General features: G+C 36.5%; 3 protein-coding genes across 4 annotated transcripts in view; 1 reads left to right on the forward strand and 2 right to left on the reverse strand.

Annotated features, from left to right (window-relative positions):
- Positions 1–4,653: 4,653 nt before the first annotated feature.
- LOC112182799 (ribulose bisphosphate carboxylase/oxygenase activase, chloroplastic) lies at positions 4,654–7,589 on the reverse strand. The gene is made up of 7 exons (XM_024321342.2): positions 7,432–7,589; positions 6,665–6,984; positions 6,432–6,537; positions 6,251–6,336; positions 5,502–5,974; positions 5,063–5,368; positions 4,654–4,957 (listed from the first exon to the last, which is right to left on the reverse strand). Exons 1-6 carry the CDS (start codon positions 7,474–7,476, stop codon positions 5,082–5,084), a joined length of 1,317 nt encoding a protein of 438 aa, XP_024177110.1. The 5' UTR covers positions 7,477–7,589; the 3' UTR covers positions 4,654–4,957; positions 5,063–5,081.
- Positions 7,590–9,282: 1,693 nt separating this feature from the next.
- The window catches only part of LOC112182882, a 30,717-nt gene continuing 25,947 nt past the window's right edge, over positions 9,283–14,052 (reverse strand). The window contains exon 3 of one of the 2 annotated variants that reach the window (XM_040512875.1): positions 9,283–9,871. In XM_040512875.1, the coding sequence (XP_040368809.1) occupies positions 9,711–9,871 (161 nt within the window). In that variant the 3' untranslated portion in view covers positions 9,283–9,710. The remainder of the gene's footprint in view (positions 9,872–14,052) is intronic. The other variant, XM_040512874.1, reaches the window with a different exon arrangement.
- On the forward strand, positions 12,717–14,013 carry LOC112182710 (LOB domain-containing protein 33). Its single transcript, XM_024321233.2, has 2 exons — positions 12,717–13,122; positions 13,200–14,013. Exons 1-2 carry the CDS (start codon positions 12,844–12,846, stop codon positions 13,608–13,610), a joined length of 690 nt encoding a protein of 229 aa, XP_024177001.1. The 5' UTR covers positions 12,717–12,843; the 3' UTR covers positions 13,611–14,013.

The following is a 14,052-nucleotide window of genomic DNA, read 5'->3' on the forward strand; positions in this document are numbered from 1 at the left end:
GGGTTTGCAGCCACAGAGGTGATTTTCCTTATTCCCATCTCATCTTCGCAGTATGTTAGAGATTTCTAGTAGAGAATGTAGCATATATATTAAAGAAGTTGTGCTTGTTCACACACAATATATAATATATGCTTAGAGATTGAAATGAATATATGATCAGAGCTGTAGAACATGCAAGGGAATCTCTTCTTCTTTGACCTCTGCTCCTATATATATATACTAGAACAAAACACACCCAACGAGTTTGGATAATTATTAATTAAATAGATATGAAATTTTTTTTTCAGAATACTTAATTACAAATAATGGGAAATTTTGTCTTAGATGAAATACACAGAGTGGGTAAGTGGGAAGTTATCTGCAACTAAGTAAATTATTGTTTTCTTATTTTTTTCAATTTTAATTTTGTTATTTACCTTCTTATTCCTTAGTTATTAAATATAATTTCAAATTAATATATGATGTAAGGATCTATATGTAATTTCATATGCATTTTGGCTAACAAAGCCTCTTTTCTTAATAATATACCAGACACCAAACACACCCTATAAGTGTGGATAATTATGTGGAAAGTTATTCCACAGAATGTGGAGAAAATTGCTGCACATATTTTGTTTTTTTTTTAATTTTTTTTTTATAAATTTATTTTGTTTTTCTTTTATTTGTGAATTGACAATTTTGTCTTTCTCAAATATTTCAGTTCAAATTTTTTTAATATTTGAGGGATATTTTAGTAAAAAAATTCTGTTTTGGCTGACAAACTCTCTTCTCTTAATAATAGTATATATATATATATATGTATGTATATGTATGTATGTATCCTTTTAAAAATCACATCGTATATTTTGGTTCCATTTTGTTGCTGGTCGATCTCGTATTGTGTTGATCACTTGCTATATTTTATGGTGCCATAAGTGGTCTACGACGTCATCCATATACGCGAAAGGTCAACAACTACTCCAATTAGATGGCATTCTTGGACAAATTAACCAACGATGCCCTAACTTAGTGTCTATTAACTAACACTAATCATAAATATGTTTCTACATTTATTTCGGATTTTTGGTAGCTTGAGAATTAAATACTTTGATGATGTGCGTTTCAGACACATTAATTGTTAATTTCTTTTAACGATACCACGTTAAGCACTATAAATTAAAATAAGTACTCATATACAATTAACAACATGCATCCCAATATAGAAGCTGTGCAGAATTCTCACTTGAAACATATTCTAAATATTATGAACAGTGTGATTGTGATTTGGCACTTGTAGCATGCTATATAATATCAAAACATGTCAAACCATACTAACACTATTTCTTATTGAAATTATCCTATTTTATAATCTCATTATTGGTAAAATATGATTTTTAGGAACTTGAAAGTGATAGAGCTAAAAAATCTCAACTCAATTCTTTTCTATGATTTTCTAATTTGAAAAAAAAAATTATTAAAAAAATAGAGTCAAGATTTTAACTTCCCTAAGTTCTTGAATTACTTAAAAATATGATTTAAGGGTGAGAAAATTTTGGCAAGAAAATAAAAATATACAATTTTAGCAAAAAAAAACCATGTGCTATAGTCCATACTCTTGAAAGAGAATCATTGTCACCTTTTTTCTTTATCAAAAAAAGTTTTTAGGTGGTTGTAAAAGCATATGACATTTTTCGATATGTTTAACCTCGCTTAATGAGGCACAGTTAGCCTCGCTTGCATGGGCATGAGATCCAACCCCTTCGTGAATTTTATATACCTGCTATCTAGCTTAGTTTATAGTACATTAATTGTAACACAATCTCACCCTTTTTGAATGTGTTTCAGAATTACGTAATCGCTCTTTACTTCTGTATTTCATTTCTATAACAGTGATCGATATGACATCAAGTAGTTTGTATGTGAATTATAATTCCATATTTTGCAATTTCGTCCCTGTTCCAGATTGACTAATTTTACACCCTAAACCAGAACAATATAACCGAGGGCAAAGGGCCTAAAATTCTAACTTTCTAAGAGTATTTTTTTATCTACAGCAGGTGAAACAGTATCTGTGTAGATACCCATATTATTGTTCTCACATCGAACCTCATGTATGCATCAACGCATGGATATTAGATAAGGTCCAAACGCAAGTTCTTGTACGTACGGAAGAAAGACTTATAATGAACGAAGTTCCAGAGCTGTGGAATTCTATCCATTTTTGGAAAGGCCATATATATAAACACACACACACACAGACAGAGAGAACTTATTCAGGGCGGAGTTCCGCTTTGAAATTAAGGAGTGAAATTCGAGTTTTGGGTCACTTTTAGGTCGTATATCCACATCTTAACCGTTCAGTTTTTAGGTACTAGTGTATAAATCATCTATGCAAATTTTCAGCCAAATTGATGATCATTAAGGCATTAATAACTGCCTTAAAGATAGTACGGTTTAGGTTGATAGATTCAGTCTGTCCATTGGTTTAAGCGAGTTAGATACCTTAACGATAATCAATTTGACTGAAAAGTTTTCAAAGATGATCAATACACTAGTACCTAAAAACTGAACGGTCGAGATGTGGATATGCGACCTAAAAGTGACCCAAAATTCGAAGTTTACTCCGTAATTTCAAAGCGGAACTCCGTTCTAGATAAGATCTATATGTATGTATATGTGTGTGTGTAGCATAACTAGAAAGGGTTCTAACTAGGTTTCTTCCGGGTGGTGATCGAAGATAGATAGAGTCATTAGGGCCGGCTGGTCTATAGAATAGCCCCATGAATTGTTTTGAAATCAAATGTCAATGGTGATTATGAACTCGTTTGATGAAGAATTGAAAGCGTTGTTTGAGCAATTTTAAAATATTAAAAAGATTTTGTATTAGCAAATATATATTTTTCTGTACTTTTTTTTTCTTCTGATGTAAATGTACGTACATTCCTGTTTTTTCCATCTCCTCTTCGTAACATGTTGAGATGTTTGCAAAAGGGGTCAACAACTGCGTACTCCAAACTAATCTATGGCATTCTTTGACAAATGAACCATGATTTGCTCCATGTTTTCTACCAATTCATGACTCGATCATTTTATCATACGTACATTATGTATATATGTAGTATGAACTCGCATAGTCGCATATATCCATTTGTCTTGTCTCTTGAGAATCATGCAAGCACAACAATTTTGAATATGATGTGCGCCCGTATTGGATAATATATAGTGTGTACCACGCCAAACATAATTAAAAGTACAAAATTATGCATGTAATATTTCTAAATCTAGAAACTGTGCCCTCCTAACTTATCGTATCAGGCCCTCAACTTATGCTAGAGTTACAAAAGTCGAGGAATCAAATCTGTTCTTGAATACAGCTTGAAGCCTGTGTGCCTTTGATCCTCTTTTTAATAAAGTAAAAAAGAAAAAAAAAAAAACTTGAAGCTAGCCTGTGTGAATAGCCAAGAGAGGTACGTAGCAATTAGTGGGAACCATTTTTAGAGAAACATGCTCTTTAATTTTTGTTTCTTGGGTGAAAACTTACCCTTTTGATGAACAATTTATAATTTCACAACATGTTGAAATAAGTTTTCAGCACATTCAACGTACTCGCATGAGACAGTTATAGCATAGCTTTTAGAATTCTGCTATTGACTTTAGCACCTTGAACATGACTTGCTATCGTGTTTGCGGTACGTGTCAGAGATGGTTACCCTACTTAGTTTTATTTTTTTATTTTTTATTTTGGACGATAATGTAACTTCCACCTCATCCTGATGTCTATGAGATTTAAACCCATGACCTCTACAGTATTAGTTAGGCTAGCTAACCAACATGTCACGGCTCACCGACTGCCACCCTACTTAGTTGGAGTTAAAGGAGGACAATACTTGGCTGACCAGGGCTGGTCAGCCCTTCCTAACCAACCCCTGTGTGTCACACTCCCAATCCAACACGTGTCCTTTTTTTTTTATTGCCTCTCTTTCTGTTCTCCTCCTTCCTCTTCCTGTACTCCGTCTCCGTCTCCTCCAGTCTCTATCGGCGACCAACTTGACCATCCTCAACCCCTTCTCTACTCCCCATCGTCGGTTTCCAGTCACCACCACCGCCTTCCCCAGGATTATACTTCACTGACCAGGTATTGTCAGCTTTGGCTGACCATATCCACTAGCTTTGGCTGACCATCGCGCTTCCAGTCGCGATGTTGGTGAAGGCTTTGATTGAGAGGGTGGGGAAGGCGGTGGTGGTGACTGGAAACCGACGCCGATAGAGACTGGAGAAGAGGGAGACGACGCCGATAGAGACTGGAGAAGAGGGAGACGGAGTACAGGAAGAGGAAGGAGGAGAACAGAAAGAGAGGCAAAAAAAAAAAAAAGGACACGTGTTGGATTGGGAGTGTGACACACAGGGGTTGGTTAGGAAGGGCTGACCAGCCCTGGTCAGCCAAGTATTGTCCAGTTAAAGGATCTTCTTTTTTCGATCTCCTTCAAATTTTTCTTGTTGCACGTGTTTCCGCATCTGTTCTACATGAATTGAGCAGGCCGCAAGGCCCAAACAAGAGTAACCTCTCTTGGTTTTACATATGTCATTTGGACTCCCACATTAGATATTGCAAGACAGAAGCACAAGACGAGTAACTGAACTATGTGAAATTGGTGGGTTGAGAAGAAGAAGCAGTAGAAGAAAGGAGCAAAGCACCATGATTGAACAGTGTGTACATTACAACACAACTTTAGAGTTTAAAAGACACGAATCCAAGAAAACAAAGATACAACAACATAATTGTTTATCTAAACATCCTTAGAAAACAAAAGGCACCTTCAATTCTCTCCTTCCATCCAAATACCTAGAAAAAGGCCTTAAAATTAAAATGTGTACAAGCAGCTTCCATCATCACTCCTAGCAGTTGGATCATAGTTTTTTGCAGTTGCATCAGTACAACCTTCAGGAACCGGAACATTCACTTGCTGCGCTGCTTTGCCTGCACCAAAACAATCACAGAGCCTCAGAAAAACATTAATTTTCTGAACCGAACACATTCATAAATCTGAACCTCTAGCTCTTCAGATCAAAGGCATATGCAAACCTCTGATACATGAAAGGACCTAACCGAAGAAAGTTCCTCTATCAATGGCATCAGAGTTGGCATCACCAAGAGCAGCCTCGTTCAAGTACTGGTCGGCCAATTGGACTCTCTTCACATTCTCTTGCTCTTGCACAAGCATGTTTCCGTACTCAAGGAGCTTCTCAATTGTCATCTTGGGCTGCTCGAAAGTCGGGGGTCCTTCCTTTGAGTTCACAAGCTTCTTTCCAACGGTGTCCACACCAACACCGGAAATCCACTTCCTCACTTCATCATCGTAAACTCTGGCCCTAAGGGCACCAAAGAAATCTGCAAAACCATGTGGCACGTGATCAAATATCATCCACAAGTTATGCTATGACGCTGTTGTCATTGTGATTCTTTACTATTTATTCAAGGTGTGACAACATAACATTTTCAACAATTTGGTTTGGAAACTTACCGATGGATTGGCCGGGGAAGGTGTCAACTAGCTTGACAATATCGGATTGGGCAACATTGTCAGATTTGAAGATACCAGTGCAGACACCAATACGATCTTCTCTTGTAGGAGCCCAGTAGAACTTTTCCATACGCCCATCACGGATGAGAGGAGCATACAATGTTGAGAAATCGTTACCGGTGACAATGATGGGGACACGGGGGTTCTCCTCCTTGTTGTACATACCGGGGAGCTGGACATTGGTTGGGTTATCAGCAATGTTCATGAGGGTGGCGTTAACCATCTGGTTGTTCACAGTGTATTGGGTGGTTCCACCCATACGACCAGCTCCTGCATCAAGATCGTTGATGAAGAGGGCGCACATTTTCCCCTTCCTGATGATATCGGCTGCCTCACGGTACCTTTGCCTGATCAACTTTGCGGGTTCTCCAGCGTTTCCACTTTCCAATTCTCCGGCACTCATCATGATAGGGCTGAAAAAAATTCATCAAGAGCTAGATTAACACCCATCATACACTAGTAAAATAGATTAACATAGGTGGATATTCTCTTGCTAGATGTCTAGCATGTTATTAAACTACCAATCTAATTGACACATTCATTGAAATAAGATCTTGCTTTACTAATAATGTTGATTGATAGTCTAGTAACATAATACATAAATGTCATATATTGTCTCAAGAAGATAAATTGTTTTCTAATGAAGCATGCAAGAATAACAACAATGAAAAGCAAGAAATTAAACTTACTTGATTCCCATCTTAGCAAACACAAGCTCACACTGGAAAGATTTACCCTGACCTTTGCCTCCCCAAATACCAAGGATAAGGGGAACCTGTAAACAAATTGATGAAGCAATGTTTAAGTTAATTTCTTCCATATAGTTACGGTTATAGAGGAATTATGAGTAATATTGAGTTTGATATAGACCTTGATGTTAGGCAAGCTCATGAAGTTCTTTGTGATATGAACAACAAGCTTGTCCATGAAAGCAGGAGCAATGTATAAACCATCCTTCATGTTGTCCATGTCGTACCTAAATCAAGCATCATGCATATGTAAACACTGATCAGCTGTTTGGTTCAAACTAACAAAATAATGTGTCGGGGATTTATAGCTCTAGTGGTTGATTAGTATGGAAATTAATAATATTAGTTACTTACGTGCGAAGTCCAGCGCTGACATAGTCATAAGAACTCATGATGGCCAAGTGAGTTCCGTCGCCCATTGGAGCTTGGAAGAGGGTATCAACCATACCCTTTCCTCTGGTGATGTCTTGTTGGTCATCGGAGGTGTCAAAGGCAAGGCCTTTCCATTTGTCCTTTTCTGTCTGCTTGTCTTCATCGACTGTCTCTGCTACAATCTTGAAGCTCCCGGATGAGACTTTGGAGTTGGGGAACCTTGAGTTCACTTTCTTCAAGCTGCTTCCCATAAAGCTTGAGCTTGGAACTGAAGCACTGCCGCTAGATCCATTTAAGCTCAGCTGATTCAATTATAAAAGTAAAACCATTACTATGATAAGTTGATAACCTTTGAAAATCCAAATACCCATGTCTAATTCTTTCCTCTAAAACATATACAGAGTAATGTTTCTTGCGAGATAATCCGAGTACTTAAAAGCATGCATGTGTTATTGCCAAATCGTGATTTCAAGCAAGAATGAACCATAATCAACGGTTGAAAACTCCATATTTTTATTCACTAGTAACAACATAACATCCGCGCTCATGCTACCATACTATATCTAAGAAAAGAGAATATTTCTGTATATTTATCATGCACAAGATTAAATGCTTCATATATTAATTAATTGTTGGATTAACTGTTATTTTACTACATACTTACCATGTTAAACATTTTAATTAGCTTCTTATTGCAACTGTAAATAAGTGAAGGCATATATGAAAAAAGGGCGGGAAAGACACAGTACCGGGACTCTGTTGACAGCTCCGATGGTGGAGACGGCGGTGGCCATTGTCAGAGATCGGAAGGGTTGTGATGTAATATTGGAACTGAGGCCCAGAGAGGAACTAACCAGTTGCCTGCAAGCCCAAAGCAAAGAGTGGTCTTTGAAATGAGGAACTGGGTTTGAACTTATAGTCGTTGTGTTTGAGCTAGTGTACAGAAATTCACATCCTGAGGATTAGCTTACTCAGTTGTTCACCACCATAGAATCAAGATTGGCTTGCTTCCACGTGGCAAACGGAGACTGTATGCAGCCGATCAGTCCACATTAATTGGTTCTCTGAGGTTAGTTTTCAAGGGCTTTTCTTCACCACCAAAAATTAGGGTAAGTTAGTACCACAGATTTCAGAATCGAAGACTTCGGAAGAAAACCATCTCTATTATTTGTGGGTCTTTTTTGGTTTTTTTCTATAAAATTATGGGAAGGAAAATAATAAAATATAGAGTTGGAGATGAGGTGAATAAAATGTTTGTGATTGGCAACAATTTTCCATATCTGTTTCTTCTTGGATTTATACAAAAGTTCAATATTTTTACAAATAATTCTCATTTCTTTGTTTTTTCTTGGATTTATACAAAAATACAATAATTTTACAGAAATGTGTGCGCGCGCGCTAGAATAGACTAAAACAGGTCCCATCTGCACGTGCTGGATCAACATCAGTAGGTTCCGGGTCCAAGATCAGGGTCTACATTCTTCATTTTTCCTAGCCCACTGAAGACCAAGATCAAGCTTCACCGATAGCCTCAAATTAAGAGTCCGGCCCAATACCAAAGGTCCACTTCGATCCCCTAAAGTGAGATTAAGATCTTGACAATTTGAATACAACATTTGGCACGTTGAAACATGCTAACACTATTTTTTTTTCTTCTTGAAATTCTCTTGTACCATAAGCTCATCATGATTTTAGAATGTGTTTCAATGAATAGAACACCGAATAATTGAACAAATTTTTCACTTTGAAAAATTTGTAAAAAGAATTTCTGTCTGTTTTAGTAGTGGTTAAAAATCATTATTTGAGAAAATAAGAACATGTGATTTTGACATCCGTATTCTCAGGATTGGGGGGGGGGGGGGGGGGGGTGGTATAAACAGTTAGAGCCTGAGTAATAAATTAAAATATTAAAATGACGGCCGTCGCTAAAATGATACCACGTAACATGAAACATCAACATATCAAGTTTACAATAGAATTTTGCATAAATAGACCCTACATTCTATAGTTTCATGGGGTGGTATAAACAGTTAGAGCCTGAGTAATAAATTAAAATATTAAAATGACGGCCGTCGCTAAAATGATACCACGTAACATGAAACATCAACATATCAAGTTTACAATAGAATTTTGCATAAATAGACCCTACATTCTATAGTTTCATTCACTATTCTTCTCTTTTTGACCACAGACAGGGCAAAATTACAATAGAATTTTGCATAAATAGACCCTACATTCTATAGTTTCATTCACTATTCTTCTCTTTTTGACCACAGAGGGAAAAATCACAATGGCATTGGTAACATAACAATGGTCGACACCCAAAAGAAAGTAAAAGCATATATTCGATGAGCTTTCCTTCAATATTGTTAGGTTTCTGTCTTAAAAGTTGAATTCTTCAAGCTGCAGGATGTGCAGCTAGAACTACAAAACAAAATGCAGAAAGCAAGCGAATTAGCACATCAAGCCTAATATTCCAAATAACCACCACAATGCATGCATGATTCCCTTAACTTGATTAAACCCTCGAACTTTCACAGAAATCTGTCACAGATTTTCAACTTTAAAAGAAAAACTTGGATCAATTACTTGATCCAGTTGATGGCAGCTCAAATATTCAGAGAAAATAATCAGAAAATTAAGGATTCAGAAGCAGACTTATCACGTAGCCCAGAAACTGTACAGGGTAATTAGGTTTATTCAAACTCACAAGCACATGCATGCTTCATAGTTCAAAAGAGACACACTGGGAGATCTAGCTAGCTATAAGCCTACAATAACAACAAAGAGACCCTAGCTAGCATTTGCAGGTGGTACTAGAAAATGATAATTGAAGCATGATAGGGAAAGACACTTTCATCGTTAAACTCGAAAGCTCGAAAGCTCCTCCCCCACCATCCCCATAGCATTCCATTCCCATGCATTTAATTTCACTTGAACCCAAAAACTTCACAGTCCTGAAATGACAGAAAGTAGCTACTCATTTAACTGGTAATGGCATTCTGTCTCTCCAATAATGCTTTTATATCTAGAGCCATGAAGCACACGAAGTCACGAACATATAGGTAGATAGGTAGATAGTAGATAAAAATTGAAGTTTAAGCACTTTGCAACTCTCTCCTCTTTGTTTGGCTTCAGAGATTTGGGAAAATTTGGAAGCTTGCTGTGTTTGAAGCTTTTTGTGGTGTTCTGAAAGACAAGAACAGTTCAATTAGCACCGACCCACAAGTAAGTAGTGGCCAACAGCCAACCTGATAATGTACGTTTAAATTTGCAAATGGGGTACCAGTACATGCATGATCATTTTAAAATTAGCATAATAATGGAGAATTGGATATATAGAGACAATTATAGACGCCATGAGTCAGACTCTATGCCAAATCCCTAAGCTAGGAAACTAGCTAGCAATGTTGAAACAATGTATGTAAATATTATCTCGATAAGGTTAAAAGCATGACATATATAGCCGAAACGGCCACCAACCCCATCATTTGATTTTGACTGAAAGGTTTATAGTAACGCTCTCGCTCGGTCGATTCGAATCTGTTATAAATATTATCAACTTCAAAATAAAAGTTTTCGGTTTTAAAATTGAGGTACCAATTACTAACTAAAATTTTCAGTTTTTAATCATATCTATTAAATTCAGTATTTTAATTTTCGGTATTACCAACTTTAGAACAACTAATTATTTGTAATATAAATTAGAATGAACATAATTAGGTTTTTCAATCTTATAGCCGTAAACTTCGTATTCATCTACTAATCATAGCTTTCTTTTGTATATATGACATTAAATTTTAGTCATTTTCAATAAAACTAGGTTATTTAACCATCTTGGACTAGGTTACTCAAAATACATGTTATATAATTAAGTCAATTCTTGAGAGAATGGTTAAATTTTTACACTACCATATATGCCCTCACATAGTATAAATATTAATAAACAATTTTTTTTAAGAAAATAGATAATTTCATTACTTATCCATGGCCAGAAGACATGTACATCAGATGTTGTCTCATACCAAAAAAACTAAATGGCACAAGCCGCCAAACAAAAAACAGGTGACCCTCATTGTTAACACATACGTTCACTTATTGAGCCTAAACAACAAGAAATCAAGTCCTCACTACTAACCCCTCTTTAAAAAGTAAACATAATCACCTAGAGACCTCAATTGGTGTACAACTAGAGTAAACTAAGAAGAAAATAATAGAAAACCCAATTTCAATTGGTAGGCAAAAGACCAAGACAACCTAAGGCTTTCCTTTGCCTTTATCTCTAGGGCTAGAAACTGAACCTCCAATTGCAGTTACTGGGACGTTGGCTCTTGTTTTTACTTTTGGCGGTCTACCCGTCTTCTTCTTCAGAGTGACAAGAGGCACATCATTGCCATCCTTGATCAAAGGTTTGCCAAGTAGAAAAGATTGGGAGGACCTGCACACAGGACCATCACCAATCTTTCCCAGATCTGGGGCGCTACCACCCGCTGCGAGAGCAAGAGGAACACCAGAGCTTGCTGTGACGGCATCTATGGAGGCCATGGAGAGGAGGAAGCGATAGCAAGAGGCTAGAGGCTAGGGTGTCGTAGAAGACTAGGTTGAGAGAAATACTCTCCTAGGGTTTTGTGTATATTTTTTTCTTTTGTGACTTGTATTTGGGTTAATTGATCACATTCCTTAAATATTAATAAATAAATTATTTCTATATGAGGATAAGATAGTCAATAAACTATATCATATTTCAAAAATTTGCAATACATCCCATGAAAAAAATGAGAAACTTCCCCAAAATCAGGAGATAAATTGCTGTAAATTTTTTTAATTTAAAAAAATAAAAGTCAATTGATATGAGCGGAGCACATGTTAAGGGGCTAGTATACTATTAATGTAGTATATTGAGTAATGTTCATACTATTATGAAAATTTTTATGTTTATTTTTTAATATACATGTATGTATATATTGAAAACCATAGTATATAAAGTTAATATATTTAGATAGTCGGCAGATTCGGTATTTACTAAAACCAAATTTATTTCTGTAATTTTCATTTTCCGTTTTATCAGTGTCGGTTACCAAAAAGTCAGTTTACTAAATCTAAAGTATCAGTTGGTATTCGGTCGGTTTGGTAATTACTAAACCAAGTGGCCGCCCTAATTTATAGTAATGTTTGGTACAAGTTTCTTACTAAGCCCTCATGCAATTACTGGCTTATGGATTCCTCGAATAGCTGCCCAAGTAAGTGGAGATCATCACCTCATTACGCCTTTAGGAAAGTAATTAGCATGGTTGATTATAATTAATGCCTCTGAAAGGAATGCTAGTTTGATATACAGTTAGCCCAAGTATTTGATAATACTTTGGTTTTGTTAAAATTTTAGTAAATATGGAACTTTATTTGTACGTCACTATGTTTATGAGTAAGTTGAGATGCATGTAGTAGTTAGCTTGATATACTTGTTGGTCAAGGCATGTCATCTAACAACTAATTAATTGTTAAAGAACATTTTGATTAAGCTTTTGTTGTTTAGTTGAGTTTGGATTTACTGTCATACAAATGCCATGGATCAATTGCTACCCAGAAAGCCATAGTTAGCAAATAAACAAGATATCATCAACTGCAAATATTGATAGCTAACAGATGGTTTCCTAATTGTTTGAAAAGTGAAAGGCCACTAAAAAAAAAAAAGTGTGAAAGGCCACTTCTTCTACTTTTCCTCATAAATGTTCTTTTGAGCATGATGAGCTTTCCATATTTGATAAATAAAGTTAGATATGGCCACTGTACATATGTACTGGACCCACTATATAATAAAGCTTAATGTTCTAGGCCATGATTTCCCATCTTTTCGAGCCCCAGCTTATGATGATGATGATTAGGTCTTCCATGAATAGTCTCATTCTTGAAGATTCTACCTTTAGAGAGGATTAATTATGAAGAAATGCTTACCCAATTTGAGATTAATAGTGCAGGCCATAAAGGAGACCTAAAAGAACAATACCTTTCATTAAAGTAAAGAATGTCCATTATGTGATGGCTATAAAGACTCACAAGCACTTTGGATGTAAACCAGTCACATTATAGTACTAGCCACCACCTGAAAAATCAATCTCAATCTCTTGACACTACAGGTTAGTACCACTAAAAGCTTAAAAAATATGACAGGATTGGGTTCTTCATGTGGAGCATGCAGGTTTCTGAGGAGAAAATGCACAAGTGAGTGTGTGTTTGCTCCTTACTTCTGCTATGACCAAGCTGCAACCCATTTTTCAGCTGTGCACAAAGTGTTTGGTGCAAGTAATGTCTCGAAGCTACTGCTACACTTACCAGTACAGCATCGAAGTGATGCTGCTCTCACCATGTCTTATGAAGCAATAGCTCGGATGCGTGATCCGATTTATGGGTGTGTTTCACAAATCTTTGCACTTCAACAGCAGGTAACCTTCTGTTAGCTTCATGTGCATATATGGTCGTCTATTTTATGACAGCATATAAGCTTTTCGGTATTGTGCAGGTTGCGTACTTGCAGGAGGAGATTGAAACTCTTCTGGGGAACCAAATGATTAACTTGGCATCTGGGAATTCAAGTACTTGTGGAAGTTCTGAAGCAAATAGTAACTCCAACTCATTCAATTGGTTACAAGTATTTTCACAACAATATGATATTGCTGTTGACACACAAAAGTTTCAGATCCAACCTGAACCACCAATACTACTTCCACAAGTAGGAATAGCAAGTACCAACCAAAGCTTTAGTAGTCATGAGATGGATATTCAGATGCCTCCTTTACATGAATGGGAAGAAGTCAAGATATTCGGTGATCACTCTATGCAAGATCCTTTAGAAAGATTTCTTGAAGGTATCGACCAAGAGAACTTCGGACACAATCCGTGGTTGAATGACCCTTCCATCGCCTGGAACTAAAAAAGAAGAAGAAGTGCTGGTTATGATTAGAATACGCGTGAATGATCTCCAACCGTATATGCACGTAAGTCCTGCCATGGAGCCTACAAGCATCAACGGCTGGGAGTCATCATCGTTGTATACCACTGTATCTAATCGTCGTGCACCACCTAGTATTTTAAGCTTTTAAAAAAATCAGGAGCTGGTGTAATGATTAGAACTCCAAAGGTTCGGAGGGACTAGATTTTGTACTGGCCTAGTCCTGATTTTGCTATGTGGTCAGATGGTCACAGCTTCCGAGTCTTTAATTTGTGGTTTTTTTTATCCATTCAGCTTCAAGCTAGTCATAGGTGCTGAAATTTGGTAGTTTGAATCTATAAATAGCACCCCCTTCTATCTCAGTTTGAAATCGAAACCTTATAAAACAAGCATCGTTCTCTATTATAGATGTGAATACGATAAT

The sequence above is a fragment of the Rosa chinensis genome, chromosome 1 (assembly GCF_002994745.2).
Source record: "Rosa chinensis cultivar Old Blush chromosome 1, RchiOBHm-V2, whole genome shotgun sequence".
Lineage (NCBI taxonomy): Eukaryota > Viridiplantae > Streptophyta > Magnoliopsida > Rosales > Rosaceae > Rosa > Rosa chinensis.